This window comes from Coenobita brevimanus, chromosome 90 (assembly GCF_032717465.1).
Source record: "Coenobita brevimanus isolate Jiangsu-jjx chromosome 90, ASM3271746v2, whole genome shotgun sequence".
Lineage (NCBI taxonomy): Eukaryota > Metazoa > Arthropoda > Malacostraca > Decapoda > Coenobitidae > Coenobita > Coenobita brevimanus.
Window position 1 is genome coordinate 23,358,451 of NC_137043.1, and position 20,846 is coordinate 23,379,296.

Genomic DNA, 20,846 nt, shown 5'->3' on the forward strand with positions numbered 1-20,846 from the left:
CTAAGGTTTGTTTAGACTACAACAACACGGAGATTGTAAGTACATGCTCTGCATTTTAAGTATTGCAAAATGGATACATACTTTAGTAAAGCAAATTTGGAAAAGAAAAGGGATAAAGGTAAAAAGCAAAATGATGATTTCTACCAAGAACTGGTTGAAGTAGAGACCCACAATAGACTGGTCGAACGTGTAAACAAACTAGAAATGGCTTTCAAAAATGAAATTGATGAAATAAAGAAGCAGATGCACTCGCAAAAGGAAGAAATAGAAAAACTAGGAAGGGAGGCCAATAAGTTCACCATCAGTGAACTAACAGTGAAACTGAGTACACTTAGGAAGAAAATGAGTGAAATGGCAAGTACAGTAGTCAACCACGAGAGTGTTATGGAAGAGTTCAAAAATGACACAGAGACATTTAGGCAAGTTAGCAGTCTTATTGACCAGAGCAGTGATATTGAGGAGAAGATAACACAAGTGAATGAAGCTGTGCAAAGCTACAAAAATGATGTAGAAACCACGTATGCTGAAATGGTGAAAGTAAAGAAAGACTTAGAAACAAGGGTGGAGGAAAAAAGCATCAAAAAGGAGGTGAAAAGAATAATCCAAAACAATCCAAAGTTAGTCAGAGATTCAGTAGAGATAAACAAATCAATAGAAATCACTGGTATAGAAGAGGAAGAAGTTAAAAAAAAAAAATCAGAAGAGACAAAAAGGAGATGACAAATGTAATGAACTTACAGAAAGAAGTATCAGAGGAAATCTGTAGTAAAGACATAGAGGAACACAAAAGGTTAGGGAAATACGAGAAAAGCAAGACAAGACCTCTAAAGGTAACTTTCCAGAGTGTAAACACTGTGGAAGAGATACTAAAAAATGCAAAGAATCTTATGGAAAAAGAGGAGTTCAAAAATGTATGGATAAAAAGATGCCTAACACAAGAGGAACTGGAATTACTGAAAGAGAAAAGAGAGGAAGCAAAAACAAAAAATGAGGGAAGATCAGAAGAGGAGAAGAAGAAATTTTTTTACAAAGTAATAGGATTGCAGGTACGAAAGTGGTACACAAACAGGATGGAAGAAAAAGGAGGAAGGTAGTAGAACCATGTCATGACAAGTATATAAACAAGATAATAAAATTGATGTACTCAAATGTGGATGGAATGGTATCTAAATTACTAGAGATGAATGATTATATCAGAGAAAATGAACCACAAATAATATGCCTAACTGAAACAAAATTAACACCAAGGATATCCAATGACATACTAAACTTAGAGGAATACAATATATGGAGAAGAGACAGAAATTTAAAAAAAGGAGGAGGAATTATAATATTAACTAAGAAAAATCTAAAAGTCAAGGAAATAAAACTAGATATACCATCACAAGTAGAACTGATTGCAGTAGAGATCGACACATCTGAAGGTAAAGTAATTGCAGCCAATTTGTACATGCCACCCAGATCAAACACATGGGAAAGAGACGAATATGAGGACCTGGCAGAGAGTACAATTCAGAGTATAAGATCATTGCTACATAAAATGGAAGAGAAATCAGAAAGAATTATACTAACTGGGGATTTCAATACAAATATAAATTGGAATACTCTAGATATAAATAGCCAAGAAAGCTGTTGGGACCAAAAGCTCCTGGATCTCGTACAAGTTTTTTTCTTAACGCAACATGTGAGGGAAACTACCAGAAAAAGAGGACTTTATGTACCTTCAGTACTAGATCTAATATTTACTAGGCAAGAAAATGATATTGACAGTTTAATATATCATCCTCCACTCGGCAAAAGCGATCATGCAGTACTAAATTATAACTTCAGGATAGCATATGACATAGTAAACAGCAATGACAGTTACAAAAAGAGCCTAAACTATAAAAAGGGAAATTATCAAGACCTAAAGAAGTATTTCTTAGAAGTTGATTGGGAAAAAGAGCTTAGAGGACAAGATTTAAATGCTGTATATAAAAAATTTTGTGAATTTTATGAAATAGGAGTCCAGAAGTACATCCCACAGCACAAAGAAGCAGATAAGAAAATACAGAAATGGTTCAATACAGAATGTAAAAAATCAAAAGAAAGAAGAGATTTGTTGTGGAATAGATACAGAAGACACATTAGTGAAAGGGCGTATAATAATTACAAACAGGCAAGAAACGACTATACAAGAATAAGGAGGGAAGCCCAAGAACAGTTTGAGGAGGATATAATAAATAAAAGTAGTGATCAACTAAAGCTGTTTTACAGCTATATCAGAAGCAAAACCAAAGTAAAAGATATAATACAATCCATTACGGACGAGGGAATCACTTATACACAAGAGAAAGATATTTGTGAAGCACTAAATAAGAATTTCCAATTAGTTTTCACAGAAGAAAAAAATTTTGAGAGGGACTATGTGGAACACGCATGTCCACACATACTACCAGATATACAAATAGCAGAAAAAGTAATACAGGAGGAGTTAAGTAAATTAGACAGAGGAAAAGCAAGTGGTCCTGATGAAATTTCATGTTGGGTATTACGAGAATGTGCAAAGGAGTTAAGTAAACCATTATTTTTAATTTTCAAGAAATCCTTGAGTCAAGGTAAACTACCTGATATTTGGAAAAAAGCAAATATTGTCCCCTTATTCAAGAAAGGAAATAGACAAAATCCACTCAACTACCGACCAGTATCACTGACCAGTGTTGTAAGCAAGGTATTAGAAAAACTTATAAGAAAAGCTTGGGAAAATCATCTAGAAGAACACAGTATGATAACAGAAATACAGTTTGGTTTCAGAAAAGGAAAATCATGTGTTACTAATCTGTTAAGCTACTATGACAGAGTAACAAACACAATACAGGAAAGGGAAGGATGGGTGGGCAGTATCTATTTAGATTTCAAGAAAGAGTTTGACACAGTACCACACCAAAGACTTTTATGGAAACTGAACCATCAAGGAGGAATTCGAGGCAAACTGTTTTGTTGGATGCAAGACTTTCTCATAAAAAGAGAAATGAGGACAGTACTAAGAGGAAACTACTCATCATGGAAAGAAGTGACTAGTGGCGTACCACAGGGTTCAGTGCTGGCACCAATCATGTTTTTAGTGTATATACAGTAGAACCTCTCTCATTCGGACTATATGGGGGGAAGGGTTGTCCGAATTAGCAGATTGTCCGGACCATCAGGGTAATCTCCAGTTCATATCAAAAACTATCTACATATGGTATGTTTGTTAATTATTAACATATGTGGCATATGTCATCCCTATGTAACTGCAAAAGATGAAAGGATACTAAAATAACCAAACTAATCATGTACGATAGTTTTGTATTGCATAATTTACAGGTATGGCCATGACAAGAAACTAGCCTACAGTTTAAATTGTAGTAAGTGACTAAGGCCCGTGTAGGAAAAAAATTAATTAATTAACTGTAATAATTGGAATAAAAATAAAACCTATGTAGGCAAAAAATACATTGTCATCTTTGGCATATTGATAACGTCCATATGGGCAAGAAGCTAATATATGATGTGCAAGTAAAGCACATTTAAGTGCAAAAAATAACCTACAGTAATCATTAAACACTGCAGAATATTCTGACTCATTTTTGTGTAAGCAAACTCCTCCTTTTAACACCTTTATTCATTGCAGAAGCTACACTTGCATTATGGGGCATGGTAAGTAGGATAAACTTTTGAAATACAGCGTAAAAATATAAATGGCTGGTGAACTAGTTGATGGAACGAATGCTAGCGTGTGTTTAAACAGGCGCCCATGTTGCGACCTAGCGTGATCCGAGACTAAATGAATGACGATTGCTTTCCGCGCTGATACTGAAAATGACTTTAGAATTACTTGCAACAAATTTTTGGAGCTTATTATTTTTAAATTTTGTTCGAATTAACAGAAGTCCGGATCAAAGGGGTCTGGACCAAAGAGGTTCTACTGTAAATTATATAAACAGTAACACTGGAAATGAGAGCTATCTGAATATGTTTGCAGATGCTCAAAAAATACAAAGGAGAATTACTAACACAGACTCTTGTAAAGAGCTACAAGAAGAATTAAATAAACTTCATGAATGGAGTAGTACATGGCAAATGGAATTCAATGTGGACAAGTGTCATGTAATCAAGTTTGGTAAAAGTGGAAAAAGACCTGATTGAGATTATAAGTTAGGAAATAAAACCCTATACACATCAGAAAGAGAGAAAGACCTAGGTGTGATTATCAATAACAGACTATCTCCAGCTGACCACATCAGCAAGAAGGTACGGAACATGTATACACTGCTTGCAAATATGAGAATAGCATTCACATACATAAATGAAGACATGCTAAGAAGGATAATAACATCATTCATTAGACCAACCCTGGAATATGCATCAGTAGTCTGGAGTCCTCATCTCAAAAAGCATATAGACAAGATTGAAAAAGTTCAAAGGGCCGCTACAAGATGGATACCAAGCTTAAGGGACCTAAGCTACGAAGAAAGACTAAATAAACTGAATCTACCAACTTTACAGGACAGAAGGAAAAGAGGTGACATGATAATGCTATATAAGTGCATATCAGGAAAGGAGAAAATAGACATAAATGATTACTTAACATATGGAGAAGCATCAGCAAGAGGACACTGCAAAAAACTGCATAAGAAGAGAGGTGATAAAGATATAAGGAAATTCAGTTTCCCAAACAGAGCAACTGATCAATGGAATGCACTACCGAATGAAATAGGGTGTGCCAAAACAATTCACAAATTTAAGGATATGTACGATAAATATGGTTTAAGACACGGGACAGTACGAGCTTGACTCATTCCTGTAAAGATACAATTAGGTAAGAACACACACACACAGAGGCGGGCAAAAACATTATCGTTCTGCCTTCCAAAGGTGGGCGATACCTAGCATTCTAAGACAGCATCCATCTGTCTTCAGCACCTCACAAGATGGCATCCATCTGTCTTCAGCACCTCACAAGATGGCATCCATCTGTCTTCAGCATACCATAAGATGACATCCATCTGTCTTCAGTGCCTATGAGGATTGTAAACATTGTTTACTTCTGCTGTGGCAACAATTTACCAACATAAAAATGATTTTTTCTTTTTAAAAAATAAGAAGTGAACTGTTATGGTCTTGTTACTGCTTAGACTAAACTGTATATTTACCTCAATAAGTGGACAGGTACGGGCAGGGTGAGTAGTGGGTCAAGGTTTCAGCAAGGTAAGTGTATCCCATAAGAGATTAAATATCCTCTCTTATTGTGTCCTTGTCATCATTTTCTATCAACCTACCCATGCCTATGTATGTTTGGGTACTTGCCAGAACATTATTACTATATTTAATGAGTATAAACTGGCATAAATTGGAAAACTGGAGTTTGAGCTCAGGGTACCTGGGACCAATTAAGATAAATTCCACAGGTTCTGTGTATTCGTTATCACACAATTCCGTCATTATGCGCCATGTTTGGTACCAATTATGCGGGATAATCAAGTGATCGCTGTATTCCACTTTTCTACTGTACAATACTCTGCTTACTTAGTAATCCATGCAGTTCATTTGAATCGCACCAATCAATGGCTCTTATTTTCCCATAACAGTAATACCCCCTGGGGGTAGGGGGGTTTCAAGAATACTCCCCCAGTATCCCTGCTTGTCGTACGAGGCGACTAAAAGGGTTGGTGGTGGGTTAGTGCCCCACCCCGTAAAAAGAACTAACTAAAAAAGCAAATAAAGCGCCTCGGACCCAGACGGACCATACGTTGACGACTAAGGAACGGACAAAGGACATTCTGAGGGTAGGAACATGGAATGTGAGAGAAGTGAATGATGAAGTGAAAGAGAGAGAGATTGTCCAGGTGCTTGAGGATGCAAAAATGGATATATGTGGATTGACTGAAACTAAATGGAAAGGTGAAAGACTAAATGGAAAGGTGAAAGGATGAGAGAATGGGAATATGTGCGGGAGTCAGTGAGAATGAGAGGGCAAGAGAGGGAGTATGTCTGATGATAAGCAAGAAGTGGAAGAAGAATATAAGAGAGTATGGAACAGTGGGTGCAAGGATTGTATGGGTGAGGATGAAAGTAGGTATACAAGCATGGGCGATTGTGTGTGTGTATGCTCCAACAGAGGATCGAGTGGCAAGAGTGAAAGATGAGTTTTGGGCAAGAGTAGAAGCATGTATGGACAAGTTTGAGAGGAGCGAGAGAGTGCTGTTGATTGGAGACATGAATGGCAAAGTTGGGAATGTACGAGTGGATGGAGTGGTTGGTCAGTGGGGTGTGCCAGCTGAAATAGATGGGAATGGTAGTGCTTTGGTGGACATCTGTGCTGGTAAGGGGTTGGCAATAGCCAACACCTACTTTCGTCATAAGATGATCCACCGGTATACATGGAGAGTAATGAGGAGGATGGACGGTGAACTTGTTGAACGAAAGGCAATGATAGACAACGTGTGTGTGGATGAGCGAATGAGAAGACAAGTGTTGGATGCAAGGGTGTGGAGAGGGTGGGGGAATGGAGTCTCGGACCATCACTTAGTGATGGCCAAGGTAGAGCTGCAAAGAAAGTGGCTGAGGAGACGAAGGGGAAGACAGGAGGAAGCAGCTCCTGTGAGAAGAGTGGAGAAATTGCAAGATAGTGAGAAAATGACAGAGTATAAGAGCATAGTGGAAGAAAGATTGGGAAGGTATGAGCTAGAGCAGATGGAAGGGGTGGAAGACATATGTAAGATATTCACGGAAGAGATAAGCGCAGCGTGTGAGGCGGTTTGTGGAGTGAGGAGGAGATGCAAGGGTGTGCAAGGGACAGCATGGTGGAATGATGAGGTGAAACGAGCTGTGGAACAAAAGAAGAAGGCATATAGTGAATGGTTAGTGAGTAGAGGTAGGGGAGAAGATGAGAGAGAGAAGAGAGAGGTATATGTGAGCAGGAGAAAGGAGGTTAAGAGACTGGTGAAGGAGTGTAAGAAGAAAGTGGATGAAGAGTTTGGGAGGAATCTGAGTGTGAAATGGAGGGAGAGTAAGAAATTGTTTTGGAAGGAGGTAAAGAAAGTAAGGCAGTGTGAAAGGGGAAATAGTAGGGGAGTGAAAGATAGGAATAATAGATTGTTGGTGGAGAAGAGAGAGAAATTGAGGAGATGGAAGGAGCACTTTGAGGATCTGTTGAAAGTAGAGAGTGAGAGCAGTGTGAGTATAAGTGGTTGGGGAATGGCTGGGAGAAGAAGAGATGAGAGGAGGGAGGAAGAGATGAGAGGAGGGAGGAAGAGATCAGTAGGTCGGAAGTAGTGGAAGCGATGAAGAAGATTAAGATGGGAAAGGCCCCAGGAATTGATGGAGTGTGTGGTGAAATGCTTAGGTATGGGGGTGAGATTGTTGTGGAGTGGATATGGAAGTTGTGTAGATTGGCTTGGGAAGAGGGAAGGGTTCCAGAGGACTGGAAATCAGGTATAATTGTTCCTCTGTACAAAGGAAAAGGGGAGAGAGAAGTATGTGGTAACCATAGGGGTATTTGCCTTCTTAGTGTGACTGGTAAAATATATGGTAGAATACTCATTGATAGGGTTAGGCATATGACAGAGGAGCTAGTTGGAGAAGAACAAGGGGGATTTAGGAAGGGAAAAGGGTGTGTAGATCAGATATTTGTTCTAAGATGTTTAGTGGTGAAGTATCTAGAGAAGGGAAGGAAAGTGTATGCTGCCTTCATGGACTTGGAGAAAGCTTATGACAGAATAGATAGGCAAGGTATGTGGAAGGTATTAAGAATATATGGAGTGGAGGGGAAATTGTTGAGTGCTGTGAAGAGTATGTAAGAGGGAGCTAAGGCTACGGTGAGAGTGGATGGTGAGCTGAGTGAGTTCTTTGATCTCAATGTGGGACTGAAACAGGGGTGTGTGATGTCCCCATGGCTGTTTAATATATATATGGATGGGGTTGTAAAGGAGGTGCAAGGTAGGGCAGTGGATGTGGGGGTGGCCCTAATGAATGAGGGTGAGATTTGGAAGCTTCCGGTGTTGCTGTTTGCTGATGATACAGTATTGTTGAGTGAAGATGAATGGGAGTTGCAAGGTTTGGTGAATGAATTTGGGACAGTGTGTAGGAGGAGGAATCTGAAAGTTAATGTAAACAAAAGTAAAGTTATGGTGTTTGAGAGGAATGAAGTCACAGAGTGTGCAGTGAGGTTGGATGGTGAGGATATGGAGAATGTGAGTGCATTCAAGTACTTGGGTAGTGTGATGAGTAAGGATGGAACTTTGGGGGATGAAGTAGGTGAAAGGGTACAGCAGGGAAGAAATGTTGTTGGTACACTGAAAGCAGTGATGAGAAATAGGGAGGTGAGTATGGAAGTTAAGAAGTCACTGCATGATGGTATTGTGATCCCTACCCTGACGTATGGAAGCGAGGCGTGGACCTTGCAAGAGAGGAACAAGTCAAGAGTGAGAGCACTGGAAATGAGTTACTTGAGAGGAGCATGTGGAGTGACGTGGAGGGACAGGTTGACGAATGAAGAAGTGAAGAAACGTTGTGGGGTAGATGTGGATGTGGTTGAAAAGATTAGGAGAAATACACTGAGGTGGTTTGGACATGTCGAGAGAATGGAGAATGAAAGACTGACTAAGAGGGTGTATGTAGGTGAGGTGGAGGGAGGGAGAGGGAGGGGTAGACCGAGGATGAGGTGGAGGGATGGAGTTGAGAGGTATATGAGGGAGGGGGGGGTGAGTTGGGAGGAGGGGAGTCAAATGGTGGGTGACAGAGTGACTTGGAGGCGTTTTGTCTGCGGCCACCCTTTGTGGGATTAGGGCGTCGGGCTATAGATAGAATAGATAGATAGATAATATTTCTTTAGACTGAAGTATGAGTCAGCTGATCATGATTCCTAGTTTCTCCTATCCATCTATCTACTGCCAGACACCTTAATCCTGTAAGAGATGGCCACAAATAAATCACCTCCATGTCACCCTGTTCCCTGCCATTTCACTGCCCTCCCCCCAGCTCACATCCCTCTCTCTCATATACCTTTCCACTCCATCCCTTCATCTCATCCTCAGCCTCCCCCTCCATCTCCACCCCCTCCACATTACTCACATACAGTCCTTGTTAGTCTCTCACTCTCCATCCTCTCTCCACATGGCCAAACCATCTCAATGTAGAGTATTTCCCCTAACACTTTGTATCACATCCACATCACAACGCTCCTTAATTTCCTCATTTGTCAGTCTGTCTCTCCTTGTAACTCCACATGCTCCTCTCAAACAACTCATTTCCACTGCTCCCACTCTTGACTTGTGTCCTTCTAACAAGGTCCAAGCTTCACTTCCATATGTTAGAGTTGTTATTGCAATACTAACATGCAGCGACTTTTTTACTTCCATGCTCACTTCCCTTTTCCTTATTACTGCTTTCAAAGAACGAGCAATCTTTCTTTCTTGTTGTATAGTTTCATGAACTTCATCCTCCAAACTTCCATCCTTACTCATCACACTACCCAGGTACTTAAATGCACTCACATTTTCCATTTCTACATCATCCAGTTTTACTGTGCATTCAGTGATTTCATTTCTCTCAAAGACCATTACTTTTCTCTATATTAACCTTTTGATTCCACTTCTTATACATTCTCCCAAACTCATTCACCAAGCCTTGCAGTTCCCCTTAATCTTCACTTGACAGTACAGTATCATCTGCAAACAAAAGTACAGGAAGCTTCCAAATGCTGCCCTCTCTCATTAAGGTCGATCCAACATCCACTCCCCAACCTTGTGTCTCTTTTATAACCCCATCCATATACAGATTGAACAACCACAAAGACATAACACATCCCTGTTTCAATCAAACATTCAGACAGAAAAGTTCACTCAGTTCATTATCCACATGTACTGCAGCCTTAGCATCCTGATACATACTCTTCACGGCATTCAGTAACTTCCCATTACTCCACATTTTCTTTATATCTTCCACATCGTTTGTCTATCCACTCTGTCATATGCTTTCTCCAAATCCACGCAGGCCACATACAACTTCTTTCCCTTCTCTAGAAATTTTTCCACTAAAGACCTAAGGATGAACATCTGATCTACACAAACTTTTCCACTAAAGACCTAAGGATGAACATTTGATCTACACAAACTTTTCCACTAAAGACCTAAGGAACATTTGATCTACACAAACTTTTCCACTAAAGACCTAAGGATGAATATCTGATCTACACAACCCCTTCCTGTCCCAAAACTTCCCTGTTCTTCTCCAACAAATTCCTCTGTTATTTCCCTAACTCTGTCAATAAGTATCCTACCATACTGTATACCTTTCCTATTACATTCAGAAGACAAATGCCCCTATGACTACCACATACTTCTTTTTCCCATTTTCCTTTTACAGGGAAATAATTATACCTGACTTCCAATCATCCAAGACTCTACCTACCTACCAGGCCAATCTGCACATTTCCATACCCATCCTACAACTATCTCTCCCCCACACGTCATCATTTCACCACACAGTCCATTAATTCCAGGGACTTTCCCAATTTTGTTTTTCTTCACTGCTTGCATTACATCCATCCTACTGATATCTTCCTCCCTCCTCAACTCCCTCCTTCTCCTAGCCATTCCTCAGCCGCTTATGCTTGCATAACTTTCATTCTCTATGTTTAACAGTTCCTTAAAGTGTTCTCTCCATCCGCTACCATTTTCTCCCTTCTCCACTATCACGCTACCATTTTCATCTTTCACTCCTCTGCTAACTTCATTGTCACCCTGTGTAACCCTCTTTTCCTCATCCCAGAACATTTTTTATATTCCCTCCACTTTACACTCAAATTCCTTCCAAGTTCCTCATCCACTCTCTTCTTACTCTCTCTTACTAATCGTTTCACCTCTTGCTTCCTCTACATGTAGAGATGCCAGTAATAATACCAATACATGGGGTTAAAATTACATGAACTGGCAACAGAGAACTTAATGATCCAAAAGATTAGGGAAAGTAAAAGAGGTGATAATGAACCATCAAGTTAAGATTTTGTTATGACAAATGATACAAATGATATCCAAAATATAAATTACTGTTGTCCCTTAGATAGAGTGATCATATACTAACTGAACTTGAGGTATAAACTAGGAACATGAAATATAAAAGCGTAAGGAAAACAGGTTCAGTAATCTCTCAATTATCCGGGAGAATTCAGACAAACCCTACGCAAAATAAAGTGAAATGCCGGATATTGTGCATCTGGCTCAACATTCGGCATCAAACCGGATATTGTGTTACTTTTTGTCTCGACCCTCTATCCTAAAAACTCACATTTAACACGAGAAGAAAACAAATGGTAGGGACAAACATGCAACAAATTAAAAAGAAGTAAATGCCTCATTTTTTAAAGCATGAGGAACTAGAACAAAGTGTACAAAAAAAACGTCCTCAGAAAACATCCAATGGCAGCAGGAGTCATCCTTTGGGAAAAATTTCATAATCTTGCACTCCATCAAATGCAAGATACCAAAACTAAACAATAAATATCTCACCATCCATGATGTAATCTTTATGTACTTTGTAAAAAGTACAAACTAGGTGATCAAGGCCAATGCACACAAACATGTTGGAACTGTTATAAACAATGCAGTACGATAGAAAAATCGAACATCAAAAACAGATTTTTTGGTGACAAGACTTACAGCCTTGAATTTCATCCTCAAGCTTACAGTACTGTATTGTTCACTGAATACTGAACATGAAACAATAATAAAACCATAATGGTAGGAAATTCAAATGAAATGAAGTCATCTGTTGTGAGCCAAAATTCCAAGTTACAAGTAAGGCCATCAAGAAATTGTGTTTGGGTGATGAGACAAATGCAACAGGGTACAGCTACTGCAAATTGACTTAGGACCTCCCCTCACAAGGTATTAAAAAACACAGAAATCATAGTATATCACAGTGTTTGTTCAAGAAATGCCATTCATTAATATGAAATCATGTTTCCCTTGTCTTTCAGGACCAGTTGGATGCATTTTGGCATGGAATCACTTAGATCTCTAAAGTAATCTAAGGACATTTCTTTGCACCAAACATTTGTCAGTTCAATCTTGAGTCCAGATTGGGTGTCTTCTTTTTCTCTACCATGATTTTCTTCATCTTTGCCCAGCAGTTTTCTATTAGATTTAGATCTGGACTGTTGCCATGCCAGTTGAGGATCTCAATCCAATTGTCCTGAAGCCATTTTGTCACCTTTCTTGACCTGTGACATGGAGCTGAATTGTGCATGAAAAAGTAGCACCCATGAATAGCAAAAAAAAGTTTAACAAATGATTTTTCAGAACTTGAATGTACTGGCCACCATTCATCACCAAGTCCTTAGAAAGAAAGTAGAAGCCTCTCCATTCCATTTCACTTGAGAAACACCCTCATACCATTACTGATTGTGGGTACTTAACAGTCTGCACCATGTAAACTGGGTCATATTGACTACGGGAGGCAGGGCAATGAACCTTGGCTGAATGCACCTGGAACACTTGAAATGTGCTTTCATCGCAAAACATAACTTTTCTCCACTCATCCGATGTCCAGTCCAGCATGCATACTTCTTGGCAAACTGAATGCGCTGCTTCTTCATGCGGTCAGTAAGAACCAGTTTCTTGGCTGCGGTGTGGTTTGGCAAACCCAGCTGCTTCTGCAAGCGGTGTTGGATAGTTCGAATGGAGATGTCTTGTAACAGCTGGGGATGCACTCTCTTCAATTCTGCTGCTGTCAGTCGAGGATTCTTGATTACTTCCCTCTCCAGAAGTGTAACTGTACCTGTGGAAGTCATCCTCTTCTTCCCACCGCCATGCTTGTGCTCTGGTATGACATCACGTGGCAGGCCACGTGTTGCAGCAAGAATCTTCACGACAGTTGACTTTGCGCGTCCAGTACATTCACAAATCGTGTTGATAGGGGCATTATCCTGCCTCCATGCAATGATAAGGACCCTCTCATCCCTTGAGCAGTACTTTCCAGGCGTGACAACTCGACTCTAGGAAAATAACAGGGCAAACAGTAATGCATACGAAAAAAGAGGGAGGTGCAAGCTCGGAGCAACGGGAACATATACTCCCACTCTCGCTTCTGGGCAAGCACTAACATGCTGAGTGTTTCAACACCTTCCGCCAACACCAGAGGAGTTACCAGTTACTTCTTGCCCAAAAAATTCACTTGGTAGAGGTGGAAACACAAAGCAAAGACAGACAACTCTCCCATAGCAATTCCATGTGTAGGTCCTAAGTCAATTTGTGCTGGGTGTAGTCTTCAAGGAGATGTAGGACCACCTCTTAAAAACTTAATTGAATTGATCAGTGACTTTTGTAAAGGTAGACAGAAGTGCATTTTCATGTATGAAGAGGATTCACCTACAAACAACAAAAATACTGTACAATAATATAAGGAACAGGTTAGGTTATGTCAGGTTAGGATAAATTAGGCTGGGTTAGGTTATGAAAATTTAGGTTAGGTTTGTATAAATCAGCACTAATAATGGTAACTTCATGCCAAAAATGCTGTGATAATTTGGTGTCTGTCTGTCTTCGGTGCACGGCAAGATGATGCCCATCTGTCATTGGCGCTGTTGAGATTTTGTAAACAATGACTGCTTTTTAAATGCTAGTCACCACTTTTACATGAAATTAAAAACATTAGCTTCATAATACACTCAGAAAATACTCAAAGATTCCCATGAAGGACTTTGGTTTAAAAAAAAAAAAAAAAAAAAAAAAAAAAAAAAAAGCAGTCTCATGTCTCCTTGACGATTACCTTATGAGGATTTTGATTTTAGGGCCTCCCACATAGTTTGAAAATTCAGCCCCATCTGCTCCAATGGAAACTGACATAGCCTATGCCAGAAGCTGCAGCAATGGATGATTAAGAGTTTAATGTATACAGGTTTTCTTAATATTGACACAGTTTGCATCACTACTGCATCTAAGATACAATAATTAATGTGCCACATGCAACAATAAACTGGTAAGAGACTTCAATGCCTCCTTCAGTATAAAAAAAAGTAAGTTTTAAACAAAGACCTGTATAGCTATAGTATAGTTTGTGAAAGTGTACTTACGCTTCAAAACGCAACATGATGGCATTACACCATGTCTGGTAACCCATAGTGATGATGACAGCACCAGCCAAGGCCGCACCCGCCATCACTATGCTCACAACCACATCAAAGAACGCACTCAGAAATGTGCTGTAAAAACAATGGTGATGATTGTGAAAGAACATAATTTACAGAAAGTCCTAGGCATAAGTAGCCTTGTGTGTGTGTGTGTGTGTGTGTGTGTGTGTGTGTGTGTGTGTTAGTCCTTATGGTATGCAGCCAATTTTTTTTTTTTTTACTTTCTTTTTTCTTCTATACCAAAATAAGCAAAGGCAAATGAAAGCTGCCAAATAGCTTACAAAGCCAATTTGCCAGTTTCATCCACTTTACTTCACCTGTCACATGAAAAAATTTGTTAATTTGGAGCATATCTCTGACTTACAATAAGGACTACCTATACTATACAGTACATACTGGTATGTGTTTCTACTCATATTAAATTCTACAGAAAATTCTTGTAAAATATAACTTTTTTCTTCATGCTGTTTTAAGCTATTAAGTCCACAGTATATTACAGGAAAAAAAAACTTTCAGTGCAACCTCTGAAAATTATTTGCTAGTTTCTTCCAATTTACAGTGCCAACGGCATAAAGTTTTTATATACTGGAACACACACCTCAAATATGAGAAATACCTGTTCATGATAAACTTTGTTTTGCCTATTTTACATCATCTATCTATTTATATCCAGACTTCTTAAGCCCATATGGGGTGGCCACAAACAAATTGCCTCCATGTCACCCTGTCCCTTGCCATTACGCTGCTTTCCCTGCAACTCACACCACCCTCTCTCATATACCTCTCCACTCCATCCCTCCATTTCATCCTTAGTCACTCCCTCCCTCTTCCCCCCTCTGCCTCACTCACATACACTCTTCTCATTAGTCTCTCATTCTCCATCCTCTGCACACGGCCAACCCACCTCAATGTATTTCTCCTAATGCTTTCTATCACATCCACATCCACACTACAGTGCTTCCTCATTTCCTCACTTGTCAGTCTGTCCTTTCATTAACTACACATGCTCCTCTCACATATCTCATTTCCACTGTTCTCACTCTTGACTTGAATTCTCCAACAAGGTCCTAGCTTCGCTTCCACATATTAGAGTTGCTATCACAATAGTATCATGCTGCAACATTTTTACTTTCATGCCCACTTCCCTATTTCTTATCACTGCTTTCAAAAAACCAGCACTCCTTCTTAATTGTTGTACCCTTTCAAGTACTTGGTCCTTTAAACATCCATTCTTACTCACCAAACTATCCAAGTACTGTACTTACATACACACACATTGTCCATTTCCTCACCAGCCAACCTCACTGTGCATTCTATGACTTCATTTCTCTCAAAGACCACAACTTTACTCTTCCCTACAGTCACCCTTAGATTCCATTTCTTACATTCTCTCCCAGACTCATTCACCAAGCCTTGCAGTTCCCCTTCATCCTCACTTCACAATACAGTATCATCTGCAAACAACAAAACAGTTAGTTTCCAAATCCTGCCCTCTCAGTAGGGCCACCCAACACCCACTGCTCTACTTTGTATCTCTTTAATAACTCCATCCTTATACAAATTGAACAAACTTGGAGACATGACGCATCCCTGTTTCAATCCAACATTCAGATATGAAAATTCACTCAATTCACCATCCACAGGCACTGCAGCCATAGCACCCTTATACATACTCTTCATGGCATTCAACAACTTCCCATTCACTTCATCTATTATTAATATTTTCAACAATTCTTGTTTATCTACTCTGTCATATGCTTTCTCCAAATCCATGAAGGCCACATACAACTTCTTTCTTTCTCAAGAAACTTTCCACTAAACACCTTAGGATATGCATCTGATCTACACAACCTCTTCCCTTTCTAAAACTTCCCTGTTCTTCTCCAACTAATTACTCTGTTATTCCAACTGTCAATAAGTATCCTATCATATACTTTTCCCTTTACACTAAGAAGTCAAATACCCATATGATTACCACACACTTCTTTTTCCCGTTTTCTTTTGTACAGAGGAATAATTATACCTGACTTCCAATCCTCCGGGACCCTGCTTTCCTCCCAGGCCAATCTGCTTATCTCCCATATCCATTCTACTACTATCTCGTCCCTGTGCATCAGTAATTCACCCTACACTCCATCAATTCCTGGGGCTCTCCCCATTCTGACTTTCTCCATTGCTTCCACTGCTTGCATTCTACATATCTCTTATTCCCTTCTTATCTACCTCCTCCTCCCAGCCACTTACTGTATACTCACGTTACTTTCATTCTCTATTTTTAACAATACCTTAATCTCTCCTTTGGCTCACTTTTTCTCCTTTCTCATTAGCAATCTGCCATTTTTATCTTTCACTCACCTACTACCTTCTTTATCACCCTGTCTAACTCTCTTTACCTCCTTCCAGAACATTTTCTTAAATTCCCTCCACTTTACACTCAAACTCCTTCCAAACTCCTCATCCACTCTCTTCTTACTCCCTCACTAATCTTTTCACCTTTTTTCTTCTCTACATTTAACTCTCTATTCCATCTCTCAACTTCCTCCATGCCTCTGCTTCCCATCCACTCACTATATGCTTTCTTCTTTTCCACAACAGCTTGACTCACTTCATTCCACCATGCTGTTCCTTGCACCCCCTTCTGTCTTCTCTTCATCCCTAACAGCAACCTCACATGCTGCATAGATTTCTTCTGTGAATACCTTGCACACACTTTCCACCTCCCCCATCTGCTCTAAATCATATTTACCTAATCGCTCCTCTACCTTTCTTTCATCCTCTCGCAATCTTTCTTCCCTCTTTGTATGGACTGCTTCCTCCTGCCTCTCTCTCTCCTTCCGTTTATCCATCACATATGTACCTTGACTTCCACCACCACCAAGTGATCAGACAGTCCACATTCCCAACCTTTGTATGCTCTCGCATCCAACACATACCACTATCTTCTCATTCTCTCATCCACACACACTCAATCAATCAGTGTTGTCCATTCACTCAGCTACCACCCACCCTTCTCATCACTCGCCATGTGTACCTGGGGATCATTTTGTGCCCAAAGAGGGTATTGGCTATCACCAATCCCCTCCCTGCACTAATGTCCACGACAGTAATACCATTTTCATCCATTTCTGCAGGCCCATCCCACTCACCAACTACTCCATCCACCTTTACATTCCCTACTTTTCCATTCATACCTCCAAAAACACTCTCTCACTCCTCTCAATCTTTTCTATGCATGATTCCACATTTGCCCAGAACTCTTCTTTCACTCTGCTTGCACAGTCTTCTGTTGGCACATGTACACATACAATCACACACACTTGTATTCCTACTTTCAATCTCATCCACACAATCCTTGAATCAACTGATTCATACTCTCTTATATTCTCCTTCCATCTCTTGGACACAACAAATTTACACCCTCCCATGCCCTCTCTTTCTCACCTACTACCACACATATACCCAATCTATATTCCCACTCTCACCCTATCATTTGGTCTCAGTCAATCTACAAATGTCCACTTCTGAATCCTCAAGCACCTGGACAATCTCTCTCTCTCTCTCTCTCTCTCTCTCTCATCATTCACATCCCTCACATTCCACGTTGAAATCCGCACCAAGTCCTTTGTCCGGTCCTTGGTCATCACTTGTAGGTCAGTCCTGGTTTGAGGCATTTTGTCTGTCTTTTTAGTTAGTTATTTTCCAGGAAGAGGGACTAACCCTCCACTGACCAACTTGCTGATACATAGGGAACACATATGGGTTGGTTATAAGGTTGCCACCTTGCGTATTAAATGATTTCCTGGCTTACGGTAAATCATTTGGCTTGTCACTCAATGCAGAGTCACCTTGGAGTAAAGTAGCACTACACTGAGTGAGTGGGTGACTGTTTTTCATTAATGCAAGGAAGAAGAAACCAAAGGCCAGAAGCCAGCTAGACTGTCCCCTCCAAGAAAAAAACAAAAACATGATAACAGAGAGCCAATTTCAAGCAATGTTCATTCCGAGATGCCTGAAAACTCTGCATTTGAAAGACTGAAGGTCACAGGCAGTAAGAAATAAAGAGGAAGACAGTTCCATGGTTGACCTGCTGCATACATGAAGGACTGGGAGTAATGGTTAACTCTTGCATTAGAATTACACAGAAAAGGGATACAAGTTTGTTGCTAGATGGGTGCTATGTGCCCACTGTAGTGGTGGAGGGATGCAAGCAGACAGTTCAGAGAGCAGTGACCACTGAAGTAGTGACAGAAATTAGATAAAGATAGTTGAAGGAAGCCTGTAAGAGAAGGAAAGTTAATGAGACAAAATGCCTTTGACTCCACCTTGTTGAGAAGAGTTGTACGTGGGGGAACCTCCCCAAACGAGTTGTACTCTGCACAGGGGTAAAAAAAAACCCGTGTACAAAGTCAACATTTGTAGAGGGTTAAAGAAGGGATGGAGTCAGCTTAGCACACCTAATCTCTTGGAAGCAGATTTTACAGGAAAGGTAATAAGATCTTTTCTAGATATATCCCTAGGGATTCAAACCCAAAGTATGTTTAAAGATGATGCAGGATTGAGTTGGATATTGTTAAAAATTAGAGGATAATCCTGTGGAAGATTCTGACGGGCTGAAAGATGTAAGAACTGAGTTTTTGATGCATTAACAACAACAAAATTATTTTAACCCCAATCAGAGATATGAGCCAAAGTCAGACATTAGATGTGCCATAGCCACATCCCTTGTCTGTTGAGGTAACTGCTGAGGTGGACGCTGCGGGAAGTGAATGGAAAGGTGAAGGGTGGAGTCATCAGCGTATGAGTGGATACGGTTAATTGTACAGCTTAAAAGGTCATTGATGAATAGAAGGAACAGAGTTGGTGACAGGACAGAGCCCTGAGGAACACCACTACTGACCATTTTCACACTATACTGTAAATAAAATTATAATAACACGACACTATCAAGCTCTTAAACAATATATATATGCATCAATTCCAATACGCATATCAATATAAATAGTAATATTCAACCATTTGCCCTGACAAAACCCTACTATGGTGCACCTAACAGTAAGGTATAAACTACAGTCAGTTTTCACTTCAAGTCTAAGATGTGTTTAAGCAGAGTGCCACTTTAACCCTTTATATCCAACTGGCAGGTTTCAAAATAAATCCTTTATTTGCAGGTCCTGAGAATATTGTACCTAAACAGCTGCTACTCTTTCCAAGGCATTGCCATTGTTACAGGTAACAATTCATTTGGGAGAGAAATGGAACATCGATGAACTGAACTGGCAAGGGTTTCAACATCCCAGGGATCTTCTGGTAACCAACTGTAATCAGACAGCCCCAGGCACTGACTAGTATTGCAGTGCAGGTCACTGTCAGCTGCTTGTTTTCATTCTTCTTTGAATCCTTACCTTGAAGACCACTTGTAGGGAGCTGTGTTCTTTAGTGGCCCTTTTTCTGGCCTAAGTGCTATTGCTTTTACCTCCACTGGTTGCTGGAGTTCCAATTACTTTGGGATCAATACTGAGTTTTGTCTGAGCTCCAAGTTTATATATTTTTGGCGGTCTTCTCTCTTGCACTCCTCAGCCACTGCTTGACTTCCGAGTTGCTTTTCCCTGTCCCACTGTTCTCCATTTTTCTTATTCTTTCCTAGTCTGTCTGTTCCTTGGTTACAAGGATTTCTCCTTCTTTGTCTGCCTATCTCTTTGTCAATCCCTCTACTTCGGGGGGAGAGGGGTTAAGTTGTAGGTTAGCATCCCTTCTGCAGAGAGAGAGAGAGAGAGAGAGAGAGAGAGAGAGATTAAGTATAGCAGACCCTTGCCATAGTAAACTAATTGAGGGGAAGTCTGATCTAATAAAGCTGATACAGTAGTTCATTATACCTGACTGTTCCCCCCCCTCCCCCCTGAAGTGTGATATGAAGCATAAGTTTGAAAATAAATAAGTTCAACAAAATATTCTAGGGTTAAAAATTAAAACTATTCCCATTTTACACTAACTTGGCCCATAATACTCGCCCTTTTGCAGCTAATTTCACATCCTTGTCAGAGAATTTCTTCACAACCAGTACAGTATTACTATAGTCTGTTATTACAACTCTGCAATCATGATGGGAAGAGGGCAATTTCAGGCCAGGATAGGGTAAAATGGGTAGGATACATATGTGACCCAATGCACCCCATTTAATGGACACTGTTCATTACAGGTAACAGAAGTTTGGTGGCCTTCATGGTGTTTGTTAAATCCAATATCCAGTCTATCAAGGTCCATCAAAATGAGTCTACTTGCTGTTAATCACTGGCTTAAAACTGTGATATTACTGATTTTAAAAATCAACCAATCAACTAAAGGCAAGTGACTATAACATAAGCTGAAAGAAAAATATGCAATTCACTTTAGCCTACATCTGAAAGAACCACAGTCTGTAGGGAAAAAGGTTATAAGTAACACTCCAGTTTGAAAAGTCAACCAAAATCCAGATTTCTAATACAGTAACGTCCTCTTTGTAACGAAGCTTAATATTATGGCAGAGTTAAGCATCGTAGGTTACATTTCTAATATCTGTTCATAAAGTATTCTCTACTGAAGAACTGAATTTTTAAATACAGTATTCTAGTGTGCTGTAACGATAATAGTGATGGACTTTTTACATAATTGTGGCAATAGCATGAAAGTTTTGTTACCGAGAAAAATATCAACACATGGT

The 20,846-nt window shown here is 39.9% G+C and overlaps 1 protein-coding gene across 1 annotated transcript in view; it reads right to left on the reverse strand.

Moving 5' to 3' along the window:
* LOC145411590 (transmembrane protein 179) overlaps positions 1-20,846 on the reverse strand; it is a 105,891-nt gene that overhangs the window by 37,975 nt on the left and 47,070 nt on the right. Inside the window, exon 3 of the mRNA XM_080281599.1 lies at positions 14,093-14,221. Coding sequence (XP_080137725.1) covers positions 14,093-14,221 — 129 coding nt within the window. The remainder of the gene's footprint in view (positions 1-14,092; positions 14,222-20,846) is intronic.